Raw genomic sequence first — 22017 nt, forward strand, 5'->3', positions numbered from 1 at the left:
TTTTAAATTGTGGTGCCCAGAACTGGACAAAATATTCCAGGTGGGGCCTGACCAGAGCAGAATAGAGTGGCACTCTTACTTCCCTTGCTCTAGAAACTATACTTCTAGTGATGCAGCCTAAAATCACATTGGCCTTCTTAGCTGCCGCATCGCACTGTTGACTCATGTTCAATTTGTGATCTACTTGGATTCCTAGATCCTTTTCACACGTAGTTTCATTCAGCCAAGTGCCACGTATCTTATATCTCTGCATTTTATTTTTCTGCCCTGAGTGTAGTACCTTACATTTCTCAGTGTTGAAATACATTTTGTTAGCTTTGGCCCAGCTTTCTAATCTATTCAGGTCATTTTGAATTTTGATCCTGTTCTCTGGGGTATGGGATATGAGCTAGTCCTCTGAATTTGGTGTCATCTGAAAATTTGATAAGTATGCCCCCAATTTTGTCCTCCAAGTCATTGATAAAGATGTTGAATAGCACTGGGTCCTGGACAGAACTGTGAGACCCCACTAGTCACTTTTCTCCAGGATGAAAAGAAGCCAATGTTGAGCACCCTTTGGGTTTGACCAGTCAACCAATTACAAATCCATGTAACAATTCCATTGTCTAGCCCACATTTCACTAGCTTGTTTGCAAGAATGTCATGGGGAACCCTCTCAAAAGCCTTACTAAAATATACTATATCCACAGCATTCCCTTCATCTAACAAGCTGGTAATTTTATAAAAAAAAGAGAGATTAGATTTGTCTGGCATGACTTGTTTCTCTGAAACTTGTGTTGACTTTTTGTGCTTATGGCATTGCCTTCTAAACGTTCACGGAGTCTCTGTTTACTGATCTGCTCTAGAATCTTTCCTGGTATAAATGTCAGACTAACTGGACAATAATTGTCGGGATCCTCTTTTTCCCCATTTTTGAATATAGGAACAACGTTTGCCCTCCTCCAGTCTGCTGGGGTCTGTAGTAGACTCCTACAATAATATCCCTGTTGTTTCCTTCCCCTTTAATTTTTATCCAGATGCTCTCCACCTGTCTTTCAGGATTGATGTCCTGGATGTCTTCACTGGTGTAAATGTCCCTGACATATAATGCTATTCCTCCTCCTTTCCTGTTTGGCCTATTTCTCTTGAAAAGGGTCTAGCCCTGTGTTCCTACATTCCAATCATGAGACTCATCCCACCAGGTTTATGCAGATTTAATAACCACAAGTGGGTTATTGTATTTTATTTTCGAGCAAGACAATGAGATCAGGACAAATGTAGTGTAAATCACGCTCTGCTGCCAAACTGATCCATTGATTTGCATTGCAAAGTGATTTATTTGTAAGTGGGAATGAGGCCCAAAGGGGAAGGAAACAACAGGGATGTTATTGTAGGAGTCTACTACAGACCCCCCCAGTCAGATGGAGGTATTGGATGATGCCTTTCTAGAACAGATGACCACACACTCAGAAAGGAGAGATGTTGTAGTGATGGGTGACAAATTCCCTTTGAATAAACTTTTCCCATAAAACCATAGGATTGATTTCCAGTAAATCAAAATCAACATGAAGGCAGATAACACAAACAAGATATATTCCCCAGAAAGACATTGTATCTATTCTCCTTATGTGCAAGAGGCCACCTGCACAAGCGGGGTCTATTATTATTATTATTATTATTATTATTATTATTATTATTATTATTACTATTATCCCTACCGTAGTTAGTGGCACTGAAGAAGTTTCTTTCCCTTACATTTCCCAGCTTCATCCAGCAAAACCACTCTTGAATCGAATTCAGTATAACTAGCAGTGTAGTTTTTAATGAGCACCTGTGAGGTCAATATGAGTGGAGTGATGTAATTGAATAATCCAAATGGGTCATCATATTCAACTGAATTCAAGGGCAATGTGTGGGAAAAGGAGGTCAACTATCATGAGGATGAAAAAGAAAGAAAGAAAATGGTGCTATGGGAGTGACATTGAAGCAATGCAAATCTATTCTCAGTGAGTTCAGAAAAATCACAGAAAATGAAAAGCTTTTCTACCATTCATAGAATAGAACAAATGTGTTCCAGTTTTGTGCTCAAATTATAACCTTATTATCCATGCATACAAAGGACTGTGCTGCTGTACTGTGATGCACTCCATTGGCTTCAATCCCTTGATGGCATGGATTTTTATTTTATTTTTTGCTAATGTCTACCACAAAAGAAAGAAACTCAACCAAAACCCTGCTATCAAAACATCTGTCATGGCATCCATACGCCTGTGAATGATTTTTGTTCATGTTGTTGAATAAGCCGGGAAGAATTTTAGAAATAATATGCAAGCTGAATTTAAACAGAGTTTTTGAACAGAGACGTAAGTAACCAATCCATCTTTGATGTAGTTAGCCACTGGCTACAGTGCTGTATGACTTTCTCAGCTAAAATAATTAAACTCTACATAATGGAAATCTATAGTGAGAATCTTTTTTTTAAAAAAAATACCTCATACATAATTTATGCAAAACAGTTTGTTGCATGTAAAGGTGCCCCCCCCCCTTGGATTCACATCCTTTAATAACAAGTGAGTTTGGGGGGGCTAAATAGTTGTTATGTGTCTTCAAGTCATTTCTGTCTTACGACAACTCTAAGACAAATATATAACGGAGTTTTCCTGGTGAAGTTTGTTAAGAAGGGATTTGCCTTTGCCTTTCTTTGAGGCTGAGACAGTATGACTTGCCAAGTTCACCAAATGCTTTCCATGGCCAAGCAGGGATTCTCCAGAGTTGTAGTCCAATGCTTAAACCACTGTTCCATGCTGGCTCTCAGGTCAAATAGTACATTAACATTAACATACCAACACCTGTCAAGTCCCACATTTCCAAGTAAAGTTCAGTCATGCCTGGAATAATCGCTGTTTAACCCTCTAATCCCCCCCCCCCCAATTTTCCATGTGTGATAAAGTCCAAAGCAGGTGCAGGTTGTGATGATACTATGGTCAGCATTCCCCCATCCAGTTCCACTTAATTGGTTTTTCCCATAGATTGTGGGGAAACATTGAATGTGGTAGTGTATCACATATCTCCTTTTAAAGTTTGACAAGGAGATGAAGGGCAGCTATAAATTTTAAGACATGTGTATGTTGGTACAAAGTCTTCACAGAAACCGAATTTCTGTTATTGATGACAATGACTTAAAATTTCAGTTAAACATTTAGAAATACAGTTTAGACATCTAAGGAAAAAGGGTAGGGAATGCAAAAATCAATATAAGGGTTTTTAAGTGTGAATGATTTTCACTCTCTACACCGCAAGAAATTTGAAAAATGAAGGAACATTTCATGGGGAAGGGGCAGAATTCCTAATCCCGGCCCCCTGCTCATAGCTACACTTTTGTAATGAAAATGACTATGTTTCTGAGAAAATGAGGGCAAGAGGAGTACTGATATCTGAGAAACAGTTGATGGGTAAAACTAATGGGATGTGCTTGTAAGTCAGACCTGCACAAGCGGGTAGTAGGTAGGGGCCAAAATTAAAATAGGCTGAACCTTGGTCTGCAAATTAGTTTTAATTACATATTAATTAATTAATTATTATTAATAAATATTATTGATATTAATTCTGCCCTCCCCATTCTCTGTCTGACCCTTTCCTCGGGAGAAAGTCAAGCAGCAGAGAAGCTTGAGGGACAAGCGTTTGCCCCTCTTTTGCCTCTGCCACCTGGCCTTCTCAGGAGAAAGCCTTGCAGGGCGGGTGTTTGTCCATCCTCCTCAACATGGCCCTTTCCTCAGTAGGAGGTTGAGCAGCAGAAAAGCCCTGAAATAATTCCACATCTTTGTGGGCCACCCAAAACCCTTTAGTGGGCCACATGTGGCCCCCAGGCCATATGTTGTACAGGCCTCCTGTAAGTCAAATTGAGAAATAGAAATATTATCCTGAAAGGGGCAGCAGTTTTGCCTCTGAAACATGCAAATTCCCTTCTTAAGATGTTGAATAAATTAAAGAGGTTCTTCTGAAAAAACGGACAAGGAATTCTGCAGTAGTAATTTGTTATTTTATTTTTTCATGTTCATTGTACATAGATATAGAGCCATAAAAGATAAGAAGCATTATTAATTAGTTTGCTGGGAATGATCTTGAGCATTGTAATGAGTGGTTTTCTATTCAAAGTTGTTTGCATATTCGAGGTTTACTTTAATCTTCACATGTCATGTGAAACATGGCAATAAGTCTACCACAGCCCAAACTGTCTATGTGTTAGCAAAGAGGTGGCCTGATAATGGCCTCATTCCTGACTCAATATTGATCCATATCTGTAAGAAAGAGGCAGGACACATGTGGTGGCTAGTAAGTCCTATGTCATCTGCTCTGAGTTAATTTAACTTTTAAAGGAGCTATCCGATGTGTTGAATCTTAAATAGCACCTTTAGAATTCAGACTAATACCCAGGACAGATTGATTTCCTCACTGGCATGGAAGCCACCAATCACAATGGCTACAGGTTTAGGAAACTAGGCCCACAACTTTATTAAGTTGCAACAGGAAGAATTTGCAATGACCCCCAATGGTAAAGTAATTCAGTAAGGCAGGAATATCATCCTCACCACCTCCCTACAATCCCTGTCTTGAGCAAAAACATTTTCAGTTTCCTTCATCCAGTCAGTGGTTTCCTAACTGAGGGAGGTTGACCCAGTTCAGCATGGTCAAACCAGGGACTTTCTCTCCCCGCCTTATACACAAAGATTTTAACATCAAATCTAAAAAAAAAAACTTTGACACAAAATATGCCTCAAATAGGATATAGATCAGCAGCCCAATCCTGATCTTTGCATAGTTCCATCTGCAAAGGACTGTTCATCCACGCAGTCTCTGAGTTACAGCCATATGAGAAAGAAAGAAAAGAAAGAAAGAAAAGAAAGATTTAATGGATTTCCCCATACTTCAGATACTTTTTATATTTAATATTTCTGTAATTTCCCTTCCATTATGTATTTTAATGATACCACATTACACAGGCATATTTCTTGTGTATGCAAAGTTCCCTGTACCTTGATACTTCAAAGTCATGCATGTAAATGTTGTTTTTCTTTTTTTGGGGCGGGGAGATAACAGATGATATTTTAATAAGATGCAAGTGGCTCCTAGAGATGGTTGTCTGAAAGATCATGAATGCAGTCCTACACTAAGCTAGGTTGACTACTCCCACTCATTTTACTGGGGCAATTATACTTTTGTTTTGGAATGTAAATGGATACCTTTCACTAGATACATATGATGGCCTGCAATGGACTTAAAAGCCTTCCAATCTTTCATTCCCAGGCAGACAGCAAAACCAGTAATCTTATTGGCTCATGTAGACCCAGTGTCAAAATTACCTTCCTTTGTTTAGAAACATTTTGCAAGTCCCTAAAATCAACACAGGCCATTTGGCCCAAGTCTGCTTGTTTTGGCTGATAGTGGTTCTCTGCATTCTTGGGAATCTGGAGGTGTTTCCAGGTCTTGTTACAAAAGAGCCTTTGACTTTATGTTGGCAGAGGCTGAACCTGGGATCCTCAGCATTCAAGGCAGGTGCTTGAAAAGTAGAGAAATGGGCCCCTCCAAGCATTTCAAACGTTTGTTTGGTAGTTATACAGATAACCACCTCATCAGCATTATGCTTATGAGTAAATATGCTACATTCTGTTGCCTGCTACTCTAACATTTTTAAAACAATTAGTTCTGGCACACACCCCTTGTATTCTACCTAGCTAAACACAGTCTACCTGCTGCATGTGTTTCCTCAAGAGTGGGGCTACATCAACTTTCAGTGCTTGCAGACTACCTGGGATGACAAAAATAATGGTAGGGCTTTCAAGGCCATATCAGTACACACTTCATCACTCATGTGCTGGGCTCAGTTTGATGGGTCATGAGTTGCATAGTCCTACCACAACATCTGCTGAATTACTACAGTAAGTATGTTCTAGTTAACAGTGGGATCCTGTCTTATGACGTTATCTTTATAAATGGATTGTGGATTGATTGGTTGGTTGGTTGGCTTTACTAACAAATGCTTTGAGGTGGAAAGTGTTTAAATTTGTTCCTTTTGCCATAAGGTAATTGGACTACATTGTTGGGGGAGTCATACAAGACACCAAAGCAAAGCACCTCTGTGGGACTGAAATACTTTGTATGTGTTGTTATTTGCAGTGCATGCCAAGACAATCATGGGCACAAGAGCCAAGCTGGCGAGCTAATTAAGTAAATAAATGTATATGTTTAAACAGCCTTATAAAGGAGCATTGGAAATCTGCAAGATGAGCGAATATCTTATAACTTCTTCCGCAGGTGCGAGGATAGCTACAAGCCATGGACTTTCTGTCCTGCTTCTTGTTTGTGGCTTTGTGAAGGGTGCTTTGCTTTAATCTAAAAAGTGCTGACTTTTTCCAATATCACTTTCTCTTCTTAAAGCAAAGAGCAAATCGCCTGTAAAACCTACGGAGCGGACAGCAAAGTTGACCCTAACTTCCAACTACCACCCTGCACCCAATGTACTCTAATTCTCTACACAAAGGAGCACCTTCTTCAGGACATACACACAAAAAATAAACAAAATATTTAACAAAGTTTCAAAAAGGAGAGAAGAGGCTACCACATAGTTTCTTTATTTCTTACTTTCTTTGGAATGTATCCCTGGTTTTCTCTTTGATGGGAACTGGAATGGTGTGATAGAACATTGTTCAACTTGTCAACAACCTTTTCTCTTCCTTTCCCTCATTTTTGGTTTAATAAAGAGAACTGCCGAAATCCCTTCATTATTCAGAGGTTGGCTACGCATTTTTAGTACTTTCAAAATGGACATTTGTTATTGCACTTGGGGGAAAAAACTACAACTGGAATCAGAAGGAAGAAAAGAGCCTAAACTGTCCCAATCCCAAATCTCTCCTGAAGACCTGTCCAACATACAGAAGATATACAGCTTATCTATGACAATGGATGAAAACACATCTATGTTTTAAAAGTATTTATTTTCTAAATGAGAAATCTATTAAAATTCAAAGCTGCTTATTGTACAACAGAATTAAATTTCTGGAAGACGTTCAAGACATGTTGAAGCCTCTCCCTGGCATTCTTCTCTCATTTAATTTTTCCCTGTCCCATTATTGTTTTTGGATTTCTTTTCTGTTTGATGGTGGCAAGCAATTGCTGGCCCTGGCCAACCCTTATGGAGCACATGAAGGTTTCTATAAATACATATTTTCTTTGTGTGTGTTCTCAATTTTGCTGTGTTTTCTCTAATTTTGCAACTCCTGTATATGCAAATCTTAAATTCTGTAAATTGCTTACATGTGTGATATAACTTCAGAATAGACATTCTATGGTTCATCCTGCAAGCCAGTTCTGAATATTATCTCAATGTGGTGCCACCAACTCACATCTGTTTCCTTTTGAACAAAGCATTCATTTTAATTTGTAATTCGGTACTATGTGGGATTTTGTAATTCATGCATTCACTTTTCGCTGGTCTGAGCCCTTGCAGATGGCAATGTGACCCTCTGTTTACTCTGTAAAAATGCACATTAAAATTTGTTATGGTCTCCAAGCAGTGGATTATTTGGTTTGTGCATATGTCAGGTTGGAATTATTTCTTGAATGCTCTTTTAATTTATTATGTTTATTGGAGATGAAAAAATTTTGACTATACAATCATTCAATTGCATGCAAAGAAAAAATTATGCTTTGATTGTTTGGATTTTCTTGAAGTGATCAAGGAAAGACAATTTTCTCTATTAACACAATTCACTCAAAAGCCTTGGATATTGTTCATTGCTTTATGGGGATTTAAATAGAATCATACGTTTTATGTCCCTGGTGTGAAAAGAGGCATTTTCTGAATTTGCTATAGGCGTAGAATTTTATTATAGTGATCTTTGGACAGATTTTTTAAAATTGCCAAAGACTTCATATTTCATAGCTAAATGAGAAGCATATCAAATGATGTGCTGGTTATTTTACAATTAATACTCTCCCTTTTTAAAATGTGCCATTTTAGCATTTAAGAATGGATAGCAAATGTCTCATAATTAGCATGTATGCACTGACCAAAATCCAACGGGTAGGTCTGTGTCAGCTTTGTTTATCCTATATCTGACTATCTGAGGGTAAAACAGTCGTATATAGATTTGCTTTTCCCAAAAGAATGTGGAGGGTTGTTGTCAGGTAAGTGTGCTGAGGGTTCTGTGGTATGCCTAAAGATTAATCTGAAATACTTTCTTCAGTGCAAACCAGAGGTGGCTATTACTTGAAGAAACTGAAATCGACATAAGTGCCAGTAATAACAGCCACAGTGTATGCATATATCATATATTAAACATATCAGAGAAGTTCATAATATAAAAATATTGCAACAAATTAGTTATAAGACCAAACTCCATTCAGATCATTGAAATTATTTTTGAATTTGAAACATGGTAGAAATCTTTTTATGGTAGTCTGACAGCAAAATCCTGATGAGGATTCAGTTTACTGACTTTGTTGGTGTTAGCTGCCATGTCATTTCCTTCATCTGACATTCCTTCTTCTAGGTGAGAAGCCATCTCCTTAACTATCAATTAAGCTAACCCTGGTCTGTACCAGTCAGCAAGAGGATTACACAGTTGTGGGAGGTCTCTTATTTTTGATCCCAGGAGAATCATTTGGGCCTTTGAGGAAAGGGGTGTTCGGGAATGAGAATGAGAAATGGACAACTATTTGAAAGCCTTAGTTTGGGAGTTGCCTGCCTGCTTGATCTAATCCAGAGTGTTTTAGTGTTACACACTGGCAGCGCAGGTGGTATGGAGAGAAGGAGAAAAGAAAATGTATGCTGCAATGCTGAAAATATATGTACTATTTTCCTGCCTTCTGAAATCTCTCCAGTTACCATGAAGAGGGAACGCTTTTAAATGTAATACATAACATCTCTTTTGGATGTCAGAAGTTCTTAGGGGCTCAACCCAGCCAGGTCTATGTCCCCTTTCTTTCTCTTTATTTTCTCATTCTTTATTCCATCTGATACCCTTAACATTCTATAGATCCTGAATCTTGCAGCTACTTCAGGCCAGTTTTAATTCTTTTTTCTTTTCTTTTTCATTCATTCATTCATTCATTCATTCATTCAATTCACACACTAATACCCTATGATATTCCTGGGGTTTTTCAGGCATTCAGAAACTACTACTCATTGTTGGGTGACTGTTTCACTCTGACAGGCGTAGGATACACCAAACTTAGTATTTGATGTCATGATAATAAGATATGCAAAATATTTAAGAACGGGCATGTGCATTTGATAACAATATAGCAGCCCCTTTTTTCTAATTTTATATTTCTTGCCTTTAGTCTGAAAAAGTCCATGTGCTAAAAAATAAAGTGCACAATACACTCGATGCAGGCAGATGCTTGTATTCTGAGATAAACCCAGAAATGTTCTCACAGGGATTCAGCTTCCATGCTGAAATTGCATTGAAATTTTTGCATTGATTACCCAGACGAAGGGAGTGGTTACATATTTTCATCTCAAGTCAAATTCTGAGGCAAAGTCCCCTGATGAAAGGAAGCCTCTGAGGAATTTCAGGAAAAACTGGTGAAATTTCCTAGTGGGACAGTCCACTGAGTTTCCATCTAGAATTATTCGCTGCCGTAACTGATTTCTCTTCACTTCTTGCCTTTGACCAGAGGTAAGTGTCAGCATAATTACCTGACTCACCCATGAATGTGTTGGATTGTGTCACGAGAGACAGGAAAATTGCAACTTTCTATTTTGTGTTTCATGCATACATAACACATACACACAACTATTACCCATGAGAAACTGTCTAGACACAAAGTTTCTATGCTGAATCAGTAGAGGGACTTTTACTGACTTTTATGCATACTAAAACTTGCCATTTGTATCCAGGTAATTTAAGGACCAAACTAGAAGTCACATTAATTGTGAAAAAATAATAATTTATAATTGTAGTCACATGAAAGCCTGATCCAACTTAGAACTGTTGGTAAAGTTTAACTCCTTCTCATCCTGCCATTGTTCTATCAAAACTTTTCACCTCTCCAAAACTGATAACTTGAATTTCAGAGGAAGCCTCCATTAGTTCCAGTGTAGACTAGCTCGAAATGGAAGTAACAACTTCAGAGAAGGCATTTGTGTTGGCGTCTAGCAGGGAGAAAAAGTATTACAATTTTCTCCTACAGGTCCATTACAGCCCCAAGTCTGTTCAGGACTCCCCAGAGCTGCTGCAGACCAGAAATGAGGTCCTTCCCCTTGCAACACAGTAAAGGGTGCAGGTCTTAAGGAAGAAGCTGGTGAGGCAAAGACCCATGGACCAGATATGTTCTTGTGCTTCAAAGGGTTCCCATGTCTGTTATAGGATGTGTTACTTTCTTGCTGGTGTTCCCAGAATCTGCAATATTCCACACAAGGCCTTGTTTCTATAGCTGGATACCATAAATTACAGTGACCTTGTGAGGAAACCCAAGAATAATGTGGATCTCAGCTCCAGTGATAAACTGCCTAAGTAAACACAGTAGCATCACTTGGATTGGTCACCCAGAGTGATAACTCGTGATGTCAACCTCCTGCATTGATCTCCCATACCATACCATACAGAATCCTTCGTAATGTTTTTTGTACTGATGTTACACACACATTGTAATACCCATATATCAACGAATGGAATGGGAATAGTTGTGACATAAGCAACTAGAAAAATTAAAATTATACATGACAATGTCATGTACACCGTCTAAATATATTTGCATGTACATAGTTTCATCTGGCTAAACTGAAAATTTAGTAAGATGTGATGGTTTAAAAGAAAATTTAAAAAGAATTATATATATTAAAAATTTAAATTTTAAAATTTTAAATGGACAGACAGACAGACAGACAGGCAAATAGACAGACAGATATAAACAATAACTGGGGCCTCTCCTTCCACTGGCCTCCCCCCCCCCCACACACACACACCATCTCAGTGTTTTAAAAGTATGCAGGCAAGCACCACGCCCCGTTTCTGCCCAAAGGCAGATGTTTGGGGAGCAATGATGTTACCCCACCTTAGGGTGTTATGTGGTGCAGCCTGCCCTCCTACCGTAGTGATGACTCCGGGTAAACATATGAGTTAAGCACTTGTGCTAGTTTAGTAATGGGGAAAAGAGATCAGGGCTCTCATATGACCCAATTATAGCACCATGATTCCATATCTGCATCCTGTGGAATTCTGGACTTTGTAGGTGAAGCAGTAGAGTTCTCTGGCTGAGAGTTCTAAGTACCCCTCCTCATATTGCATAAAATGGAACCATCACAGTTAAAAGGTGATAAGAGCAAGGCATTTTGGAGGGTGGAGAGAGCTCTTCCAGGCACTAACTCTCTGCAGAATCTTACAGGATGAAGGTTTTTAAAATGGACAATTAACCAAAATGACTCCAAATGAAAATGAGGTAGAAGTACAAGCAAATACATTTATTTGTTTATTTATTTAAGAGACAGAAAAACAGAACAGCAGAAACCAACAGAACAGCAAGCTGTTTTTCAAAGTAAAAAAAACGGGAGGAGCATGGAAGTGAAAAACACTTCTCTTAACCAATCTAAGGGGTCCTGAGCTAAGCTTAAACTGCTAAAGGCTATAAAACACATACACAAACACACATGGATTTTCTCACCATCTGATGAGGGACATGGGCCTCAGAGAGAGGGGGAAGCCGGTCTAAGGAGTTTATCACACTAGCGAGATCCCACAGGAAAATGGAAGTTAAACATGACATAATACAAAGATAGCCAGGAAATGCCCAAAGTTTATCACATGATGTCACATTAATGTGAAATAACACAAAGTTAATCCAAATGCAAAGTGGAGGAAACTACCAGCTTTTAAAATTTGGAACAAACCAAATTTAAAAAGCTGCTGGTTTCTTCTGCTTTGTGTTCAGATTAACTTCATGTTATTTCGTTTTAGCAGCAATTACTGTGATAAACTTTCTGAATTTGCAAGTCCTGTTTAAATTCAAATTTAACTTAACTCTCATTTAACTCCCATTTTCCCGCGGATCTTGCTACTGTGATAAACTTCTAAGAGAGAGAAGCAGGTCTAAGATAAAGGAGCACAGCAAACTGAGATTATGTCTGTGTGTCTGTCTTTTGAATGCCTTTCTAATTTGGAGGCTGGTCTAAGAGTGACATGAACAACTCTGTGAGGAGCAAAACATGACCTCAACATGTCCTTGCAAAAGATGAGAGGTGAACGTCAGATTCTAATAATATCTCTTAAGTGGTTTGACCAGTGGAGAGAATGGTTTGTGTACACCAGACAAATCCAATCAAACATAGATATTTACCCTCTTTGAAATCCAGATAGGTTTCTCAGCTTCTCCAAAGGCTGCAGGATACCTCAAAATGGGAGGTGTACCAGTCTGAGCCAGTTCAGAAGTCTCCATTCTGTGGAGGCAAACAAGACAATTTTTTCTCAATCAGTGCTTGATTGCTGATTGCGCTAAATCAATTAAATCATTTCCATGTCAGGAGGAAGGAAGAGTTTGGAGTTCAACTTCAATGGTTCAGTCCACCATCAGCCCTAGCTTGTCTAGTATGCTTTCTTAACAATTTGTGTAGATTCTGTTAAGAGCTTTCTAGTCTTATGAATCAAAGTCTAATATTCACATTTACTGAGCATAGAGTGTAACAATGAGTTACATAGTGCTATAACTGTGCGGTGTGGAAAGGCCCCAGGACAATTGCTGGTTCACAACTCAGTTTTCCAAGTAAACAGTTCAGGTATAGAAAAGAAATTATGAAGTCAGCAAGATTATGCAAGGGACATACTGTGTTGCCTACACAGTGCTATATTTACACTGTAAGCCTGCTGGATTGAAGTGATGTCTGTGTGCTTGCTGCAGTAGCTGGTGGCTCTCATGGAACAATTTTGTTCCCTTGATGTAGACATATAGTACTATCTCTGTATCCATGGGGGTTACTTCCAAGACTCTGCATGGGTACCTGAAACTGCAGATAATAAGGAACCTTATTATTTTCAATTACAAGAATGACTTTCAGCCCAAGCCTACCATAAAATTAAACTGGCATTTCTAGGACTGATATCCTTTCAGACATCAGTAAGTGAAACTATGGATACTGAATTTACTTATAAGGGGATCATACTATAGTTGATCTGAAGGAAAGGCTGAGAAGGAGGTTGAGAAGGGCAGAAGGGCTTTTGGACAAGGCCATCAAACAGAGAAGGGCACAGAGGGTAGGCACAAAACAGCAGCCATTCACAACTTATCATTCATACACATGCACACAGGTATTGGGCAGAAGGGTGGATGGTACAACAATAGAATCCCTAATCTGTTCCACCACTCTGGACACAGACACAGACATTCACACAGACAAAAACATTCCTGATTGAAAATTAAGTGTCTTTGTTTTATTTATAATGTAATCATTAGAATCCTGTACTAGGAATAGGCAGCCTCCAGATTGAATCCATATGACCACAATGCTTACTTCAGCATTAGTTGTAGGTATAAGAGAAAACAGAAAACCCATGGTTGCTATCTTTGCCATCAAGTCATTGAATAATACAGTGAATCCCAGGTTGGTGAATGGATGAGCATTCCAAACTGGCATGTATCAAGGACACCTGGTTAAATGTGGCTGGTGTGTGTGTGTATTTTTTCTTAGCTTTGTCCAGCAGCAGGCATGACGTGGGGGGCAGGAAGGTGGAGTTGCTGTAGTATATAGAGATTCCATCCCCTTGACCAGATGCCAAGACAGGTAATGAAATTTCAACTCAGTTTATTTCCTTTTGCCCTGGTCCTCAGATAGGTAAGAAGGGGGGGGGGGGTAGCTTTTGCCTGCACTGAAATCCCTCAATGCCATCTTAACTGACAAAAGAATAGCATCTGAGACAGAATATGGGTCTATGATGCTAACAGCTTCACTTCTTTTCTTCCTGTATAATGAGGGATTAAGACAACACAAGCACCTTGAATTTAGACAGAAAACAAGCTGGCACCCAGTACATTATTATATGGTTTGTATAAGATATTCCAGTCAGTAAGCTAGCTCTTCCATTTGCACCAGTGGTGTCTTCCAAAGGCAGCACTAATTGTATACACGAATTGTGAAGATACCAGGATGTAAACTACTTTGACAGGTATCTGTATCTATGGGGCAGAACTGACTGCCCCTAAGAGGCAACTCTGCGCCACCCCGCTGGGTTGGGGACATGGCAACCGCATGCCATGCCCTGAACCCAGCAGTTCCATGGAACAAAAAGAAGCTGCCAAAAGTGGCTTCTTTTTTGTGCCGTGGAAAAGGCACACTATCTAGGATCTTCCATGGCTGTTTTCATTGCAGCGCATGTAAACGCTGTGCCAAAGATGTGGCGTGACACCTCCCACCATGCGGTGGGGAGTGAGATGTCAGGCTGCCATGGGAGTGGAGTCAGGGCATGCGGCGTACAGTTGCCACACCCCCATTCTGCCCCCATGTGTTTATTGCCACTATGTTTAGGCCCTATGACAGTCTTATGGTGATAGTCAGTCAATATTGGCATGAGGCACTTCGAGCCACAGAATACAGCTGGGCCTCCAATGACAGACATGCATCCAGGAATGTTCCCAAGCTATGCAGTTGATCTTTGACGGGGAGTGTAGTTCCATCCAGGTAAGTCATATACACAATTTCCAGACATAGCAGCCATCAATTCACAGAGCTTCCATCTTATCATGATTGAGTTTCTTGGTCATCATGCAGCCCCTCAGAAATACCAATCACTGGTCTAGCACCTATACTGTTTCAGCTGATTCTGATGGCAAGGAGAATTAGAACCAAGTATCCACAGCATACTGTAGTCATGTGTGAGTTCAAATAGCCATCTTGTAATGTTTGCAGTACATAAGAAAAGGTGATAGTTCAGCAACCAACCACTGATTGTACAGTCCGTCCTCGCCTTACGCAGGGGATCCGTTCTGGATCCCTCCGCGTAAGGCGAATTCCGCCTATGCTCGAGCCCCATTGGAAACAATGGGGCTCGTGCGCGGCGGTGCGGGTGCGCGCGGGGCGCAACGGGCTCACACACCCATTCAATTGAATGGGACATGCTGCCCCTTCCGCTCCACGCGCACCCCGCGGCTTCAGCGCGTATGTTCAAGGCCACGTATGGCACGCCCGCGTATGGCGAGATTCCACTGTACCACATTTCTTTCAACTGGCTTGATAGTGGTAGAAAAAAGCATAGTCCACACTTTAAAAAAAAATAGGAGAGATTTCTGATGTTTGGCCTGGGGATTCAGCACAGAACAAATGTGAGACTCTTGTCTCAAGATGTGCAGCAGCCACTTGGAGGTGGGGGTGGCTGGACCACACCAGGTGACACCCTAAGGGAGGGTGACACCATTGTGCCTCAAACATCTGTCTTTGGGCAGAAATGGGTTGTGGTGTTTGCTTGAGTCCCTTTAAAATGCTGAAGAGATGGGGCGAATGGGGTGAGGCTTAATGGGAGGAGAAAGCAGAGGCCCCAGTTTTTAAATTTTAAATTAATTAAAAAAATCATTTTCTTTAAAATATCATATTTTACCAAATTTTCACTTCAACCACATGAAACTATATATATGTAAATGTATTTTGGCTGTGCCTATAATATTGTAATTTAAAGGTATAATTTTCATTTTTCTAGTTGGTTATGTCACAACTATTGCCATTACATTCAGTAATATACAGGAATTACGATAAATGAGTAACAGTACAAAAAAACATTATTAAGGATTCTGTATGGTGTTTGTTGGGGGTAAGGGTGGCACCATGAGTGACACCAACGCTAGTGATGCATGGCTGCTACCATGCATACAGTGAAGCTCTGTCCTACTATTCAGAAACTGTATGCAGTTTTGCCTAAAATACACTTTAGTATGCATTTGTCCTTGGCATGAAGATTTGGTGTGCATTTTTGAAGTACAAACTGTTTCACAAATCTAGAAAGGTGCACAACTTAGATTCCCTTCCATATGTTAATCAAGGAAATGGAAAATGAATTGGCTTGCTTAAAATTACAATCTGAATAAAATTCTCAAATCTTCTTTATGAATTGTACTGATCCCCATGTGTGAAAATGCTCCCAATTTTCCAATAATTGAGGGAGTCACTGAGGACTAAAATCATGATGAGTCCATATTCAGATTAGGCGGTGTAACTATTTTCAAGGCTGGGCTTTTTCCTTCAGACATATAGAAGAAAAATAGTTGGTTTAGAGTTAAGGTTGAACACATGCAAAAGTGACATAGGCAGGGTACAGACCACCAAAAAGAGGCACCTCCTTGGCACCTCTCTTTCCTGTGCAGGAGCGCCGCAGCATACAAATTGTGTGGCGTTGCTGTGCAGGAAAAAAGGAGCCCCAAAATACAGCTCCCTTTTCCGGTGCCGCAAAGCACCAGAGACGGCGTGGTTACGGCGCAGCTGTGAAGCCCTGTTTGGAAGCTGCGCAGCTGCATCGTAACCGTCACACGCTGCATCTGGCAGGCGCACTGCAACTGTGGTGCCCTCGTCATGTGTGAGGGCTGCCGGGTGGGTGGGCGTTCCACCCACCAGGCACCCCTTGCATGTGATGAGGGCACCTCAAAGGCCCATCTGTTCTAGGCCCATAGATCAGAAATACACTGCTCCATCCATCTAAACCTGAGCTGCACAACTGACCCATCAAGCTATGATGTGGTCAGAAGGTGTCATGTAATGATAACATCCTCACATATTCTGTTATTTATGTGGATACATTCACATATTAGTTCACATACATGATTGCTAGCCAAAGAAGTGGACTCTGGTACATGAAAGTTATGAATGTTAATCTTTAAGATAACAAAGGGATTGGTTAATGTGCAGCTATAGGAAATAAAATGATGCAAAAATTCCATTGGAATGGAATGAGCTAGCATGGTTGTCTGTAATGAACTAGCATGGTTTTCTGTATGGATAGATACAACATAAAAATACTAATTGTGACCTACATAATTATTAAATTGTGTGAAGCCTGGTTCCTGTTCTTTCCAAGTAGAATTCCTTTGTCAAATGCAATTGAGGAAATATTTCTACTTGACCATGTTTTCTATAAAGGTCAGCTGTTGTTTGCAGAGTGAAAAACATGATGATCAAGGGAGGAGATCAATGTACACATTTCAAAGGTTACTCTATCAGGATTATTTTAGCCAAACAATGCTAAACATGCAATAAATTGTTTAACATGAAATCACTATAAATTGCATAAGTCATTTGGCCCAATATTTCTTCCATGGAATTTTTGCATCATTTTATTTCCTATAGCTGAACATTAACCAGTTCTCTTGTCTTCATTATTTAAATTCATCATCAAACAAAAAGTTACATGCTTTGATGGTTTTCTTCAAGAAACACCTTGTTGATGTAAGGCAGGTGTACACAGTTTGTAACGTGTCAAATCTACAAAGCCATAGGCCCAGCTATAAGACAACTGGTAGTGATTCTGTTTCAGCTTTTAAATATTTGATACCACATTTGTCCTATCCTGTTTATGGATATTTTATGATTTATTTATTTTTGGTAAACAGTCAGCGTAAACATTCATATATACTTTTTTTAAAAAGTGTATATACTACACTACAGGTTTATACAGAAAAATGCCTACAGAAATATATAATTAGGAGAAATGCATGCAAAAGTTAGTATAATAGGAGACATGCATACAAAAAAGTCCATATAGTCAGTGAAACAAAGGTATACAAAAAAAAGCATACCTTTGAAGAAACTTTTTAAAATTGCATTCAGGTTTGACCATGTTTTTCAGTTTACACATTTTGGGGACAATTTCCTTTAGTGAGAAGTCCAAGTTTTTGTTTCTGTTCTTTCTGGCTTTATACTGGACTTAAGTAAACCAGCCTTGGGAATTGGTATAAAAGGCCTCTGATCACATTGGAAGTAGACAGAAAATATTCTGGATAAACAAAATATGTATGGATCTCCAAAATAAAATTGGAAAGAACAAAAACAAATTGTGGGACTATATATAGACCATATACAGTCTTTAAGATGTGTGTGTGTGTGTGTGTAGTCTGTGTTAGGGGAAACTGTACTCTATATCATTTTTGTTTACCTTTGCCCTACTATATGAAATATCTATCTATCAGAGAACTGCATCATAAAATTTGGAGAAATGTAACTCAGCATTTACAGTACCAGAGGAGGTGGCTATATGTGGACTCAGGGAGCTGGTGATGTCACTTAGATGTACATGCTACTCAGCTACAACCCCAACTGACATCAAGGAGACACCATGAAGTGGTACAAGCAGAATATGACACCTTTAAGAAAGAGCTAGAAAAAAGAAAGGAGAAGGAAAAGAAGAGAAAAGAGATGACTGGGGGGAGGCGGAAAACAGCACAGAGTGCAGGTATGGATGGGAGGTCTGTGTTGGATCCCTGATTTGGTTCAGTCCTAAATTGAACACTTTGAAAAATGTCCTATTTCTGCTCAGACTGACTTGCATCCAGTCCTCTTTGATTTGCAACTCAAACTCTAACTGAAATTTAGGAGTCTGCCACTCTGTGTCTTCCACTGGTTCTCATGGGAAATACAGAAATGGCTATAACATTTGATTTTTTAATTATAATTGGCATTAGCAGGCTTAGTAACACTTTAAGAAGAGAATAAGCTTGACTAATTGCAGAGAAATAGATTCAGCACATAGGTTGTGCCATATGCCTTATAGTTATTGTTATTTTTTAAAAAAGAAACTGGCTGTAACATTAATTTTTGTTAGCAAAACTATAAGTAGTTTGCAGGTTTAGTGTCATCTTAAGAGGGCAATTAATCTTACAAAAATTTAGACAAGGGCATAGAGTTTTGGTGGAACACCCTTTCCATTAGGTGAGCATCCAAGAAAGGACACACATAATTTTCATATATTCCTTGTAGACTATGACTATGAAAATAGAAAGTAGGGAGAATCTGCCAAGTTTCAGTATGATTTCTTCAGTGGTTCATGTGAAGGAAGATTTCTATGAATGGGGGACACATTCTTTACTTTTCTTTCCTTTCCTTTCTATTGCATTTGAGGATCATTGTGTGAAAATGGGATACAGGTTTCCCCAGACATAGGAAAGAAGTGGCCAACTATGGAAGTTGGGAGACTTTAAAGTGATGGCACTAAAAATCATCGAGAAATCTAGGGTAACAAACAGGACCTTAGAGGTCTTTAAACAGAGGCTGGATGGCCATCTGTCGGGGATGCTTTGATTTAGATTTCCTACATGGCAGGGGGTTGGACTGGATGGCCCTTGAGGTCTCTTCCAACTCTATGATTTTATGATTCTAGGAGACTGTTCCCACTTTTCTTAGCAAAGGTAGTTTCAGCTCCAAAACCAAGTTTAACACCAAATGTGAATTTGTTCAGATACTGTCATCCAAAAGTGCCAGAGGCTGGCCAACAACCATCTCCCCAAAGACCCTTACCCAAAATGTGATCTTGGACACTGCTTAAACTTATTAAGGCCTCCTGGATTCAGCCCTAGCTCTTTAACTTGGGGCTGTGTAAACAGCCCCGAAGGGTCAGCCTCCAGCTGCCTCTTTTACAGCCAGATTGGGGCTGTGGCAACTGTCCAATCTGGACCTGCAAAGGGCACAATAGCCATGGCGCCATGGCTTTATGGTACTCCTTCAATGCTGTCTCTGCTAGAGGAGCGCCGTGACTCCATGCACCATGCGGTGCAGCACACGGCATCATGCTACCCTGCGAGCAGAGCCAGGGTGTGGATCATGAAGATGCTACATCCCAACTCTGCCCCCAACCCAGCCCAAACTGTCAATCTGCTCAGGGCCTTAAAATCTTAAAGAGATTAGTAGTCAGCCATTCCTTGGGAAAGTATTCATAATTTACTGGATACAAGCTCACAACCAGATTTACTAACTGTAAATCAGTCAAGATGTGCAAAGTCAAGGTTACAGGTGGATGTGAATAGCCTTTTTTTAAAAAGTACTGCTTATACACACACACACACACACACACACACACACACCATTATATATCAGCCTCCACATCTGAGGGCATGGTGCTGTCAAAGAAAGCAAAGCTTGGATCCCATCGTGGCTGAATGGCATGGGAGCATCATCCATCTCCAGACTGTGATTCATTAAAAGCCATGAGTATTGCCATAGAAATGGGGTGTGTGATTGCAATGTTGCTGTGTTAGGTACAGAGTAATGTGTTCCCTCCTTGTTCTGGTGAACAAGAGTGTAGGGCATGTTGATTGTACAGGTAGCAGCAGTGTACACTTACATCTCCTCCATCATAACTGGAGTAAAGAATTGTTCTTGTCAGGTTGCAGTCTAAGCACTCTTACTGGAGAACTAAACTTTACTAATTCACCTGACTTTACTTCCAAGAAAACATGCACAGGACTGATTTTTTAAAGGCTGCAGCACTACTATATGCATTTTTAACTGATTTGGAATGGAGTGAAGAATGGAGGGTGATTAATTTCGACAAAGAAGATCTAAATTGGCAGATTTCCACCCATTTCAGTACTTGTTTGAAAAAAGATACCAAGATTTTCTTGAGTCAAAGATTTGCTTTTGTTGGTGACTGATGGATAGTCCAACTACATGCCAGCACTGCAACAGATAGTTAATTGCACACAGATAATTACCTAACATCAGCACTTCAGTGTAGTGATTTTCCCTAGAAAGGGACGCACAGCACATCTATTTATCAAAAGCAATCAACATCAACAGTCAATCTGCAGAGCTGCTTAGTCTGCTTCTTCTGATGCTCATAGAGGCTGTGCAGATTGGTAAGAAAAGCTGGCCTTGGGGCGGAGTTGGGGCATAATGTCCATATGATGCACACTCAGACTCTGCCCCCAGGCTGGGATGATGCAGTGCACTGCACCACACACACCAAAACAAAGAATCCCTCATATTCAGAATGATAGGGAATTTTAAACTGTGGCATTATACAGAGTGAACTAGTGGAGGAATCCTTCCCTTGATAGGAGTGTCATATTCTATCTTCTTAAATTTGGTCAACCTAATCATCATATTGAGAGCCAGTATGGTCTAGTGGTGGATTTGAGTGATGGATTAGGAAACTGAGAGACCAGTTTTTGAATTTCTACTCAGCCATGGAAACCAAGTGGGTGACCTTGGCCTTTCCTCTCAGCCTCAGAGGAAGGCAAGGGCACTCCTGTTTTGAAAAAATTCTGCCAAGCAAAACCTGTGATAAGGTTTGTTTCAGAGTTGCCATAATGACTTGAAGACAAACAACAACAATAACAAATCTTCATCTTATTCTAATTGCTAATCATGCAGATTATGTGATAAGATACAAAGGGTCATGCAACCATTTCTCTCTCCATTCACTACCTTCAAAACTGATTTAAAGAAAGAAGAGGCAGATTGTTTGGACTTTCATATATATGTGAATATAGCCAAATAAAAGAAAGATAATGGCAGGGGGTTGGACTGGATGGCTCTTGTGGTCTCTTCCAACTGTACGATTCTATTCTATGATATGACTCTAAAATAGGTGACAGCATGACATAGTGGTTCCAGTGATGGAGTACAAGCCCAGAAGATCAGAATTTGAAACCTCACTCAGCCATGGAAACCCACTAGGTGAACTTCGACAAGTGACACTCACTCAGCCTTAGATGAAGGCACTGGCAAACCTCTGAATTTTTTGCAAATAAAACCCTATGTCAAGGTTACCATAAATTGACATTAACGTGAAGGAATGTAGCAATAGCAGCAGCAGCAGCAGCAACAACAACAACAATATACTATAAGAAGAAGAATTGTTGTTGTTAACTGCCCTTGGGTCAGTCTCGATCCATGGCATTTCCATAGGTGAGACATCTCCAAGACATCCTGCCCTCCACTGCTCTGCTTAGTTTCTGTAATTTCATACCTGTGACCTCCTTAATAGAATCCATCCATCTAGCATGCAGTCTTCCTCTCTTTGACTTTCCCTCCACTTTCCCTAGCATTATTGTTTTTCCCACTGAATCATGCCT

General features: G+C 39.8%; 1 protein-coding gene across 3 annotated transcripts in view; it reads left to right on the plus strand.

Annotated features, from left to right (window-relative positions):
* VSTM2A (V-set and transmembrane domain containing 2A) overlaps positions 1-7546 on the plus strand; it is a 46070-nt gene extending 38524 nt beyond the window's left edge. Inside the window, exon 5 of one of the 3 annotated variants that reach the window (XM_089532341.1) lies at positions 6154-6276. In XM_089532341.1, coding sequence (XP_089388467.1) covers positions 6154-6200 — 47 coding nt within the window. In that variant the 3' untranslated portion in view covers positions 6201-6276. The other 2 variants (XM_089532340.1, XM_089532339.1) reach the window with 2 other exon arrangements.
* The last annotated feature ends 14471 nt before the right edge of the window (positions 7547-22017 follow it).

This window comes from Sceloporus occidentalis, unplaced genomic scaffold (assembly GCF_023333645.1).
Source record: "Sceloporus occidentalis isolate IW3139 unplaced genomic scaffold, rSceOcc1.0.p SCAF_7, whole genome shotgun sequence".
Taxonomy (NCBI): domain Eukaryota; kingdom Metazoa; phylum Chordata; class Lepidosauria; order Squamata; family Phrynosomatidae; genus Sceloporus; species Sceloporus occidentalis.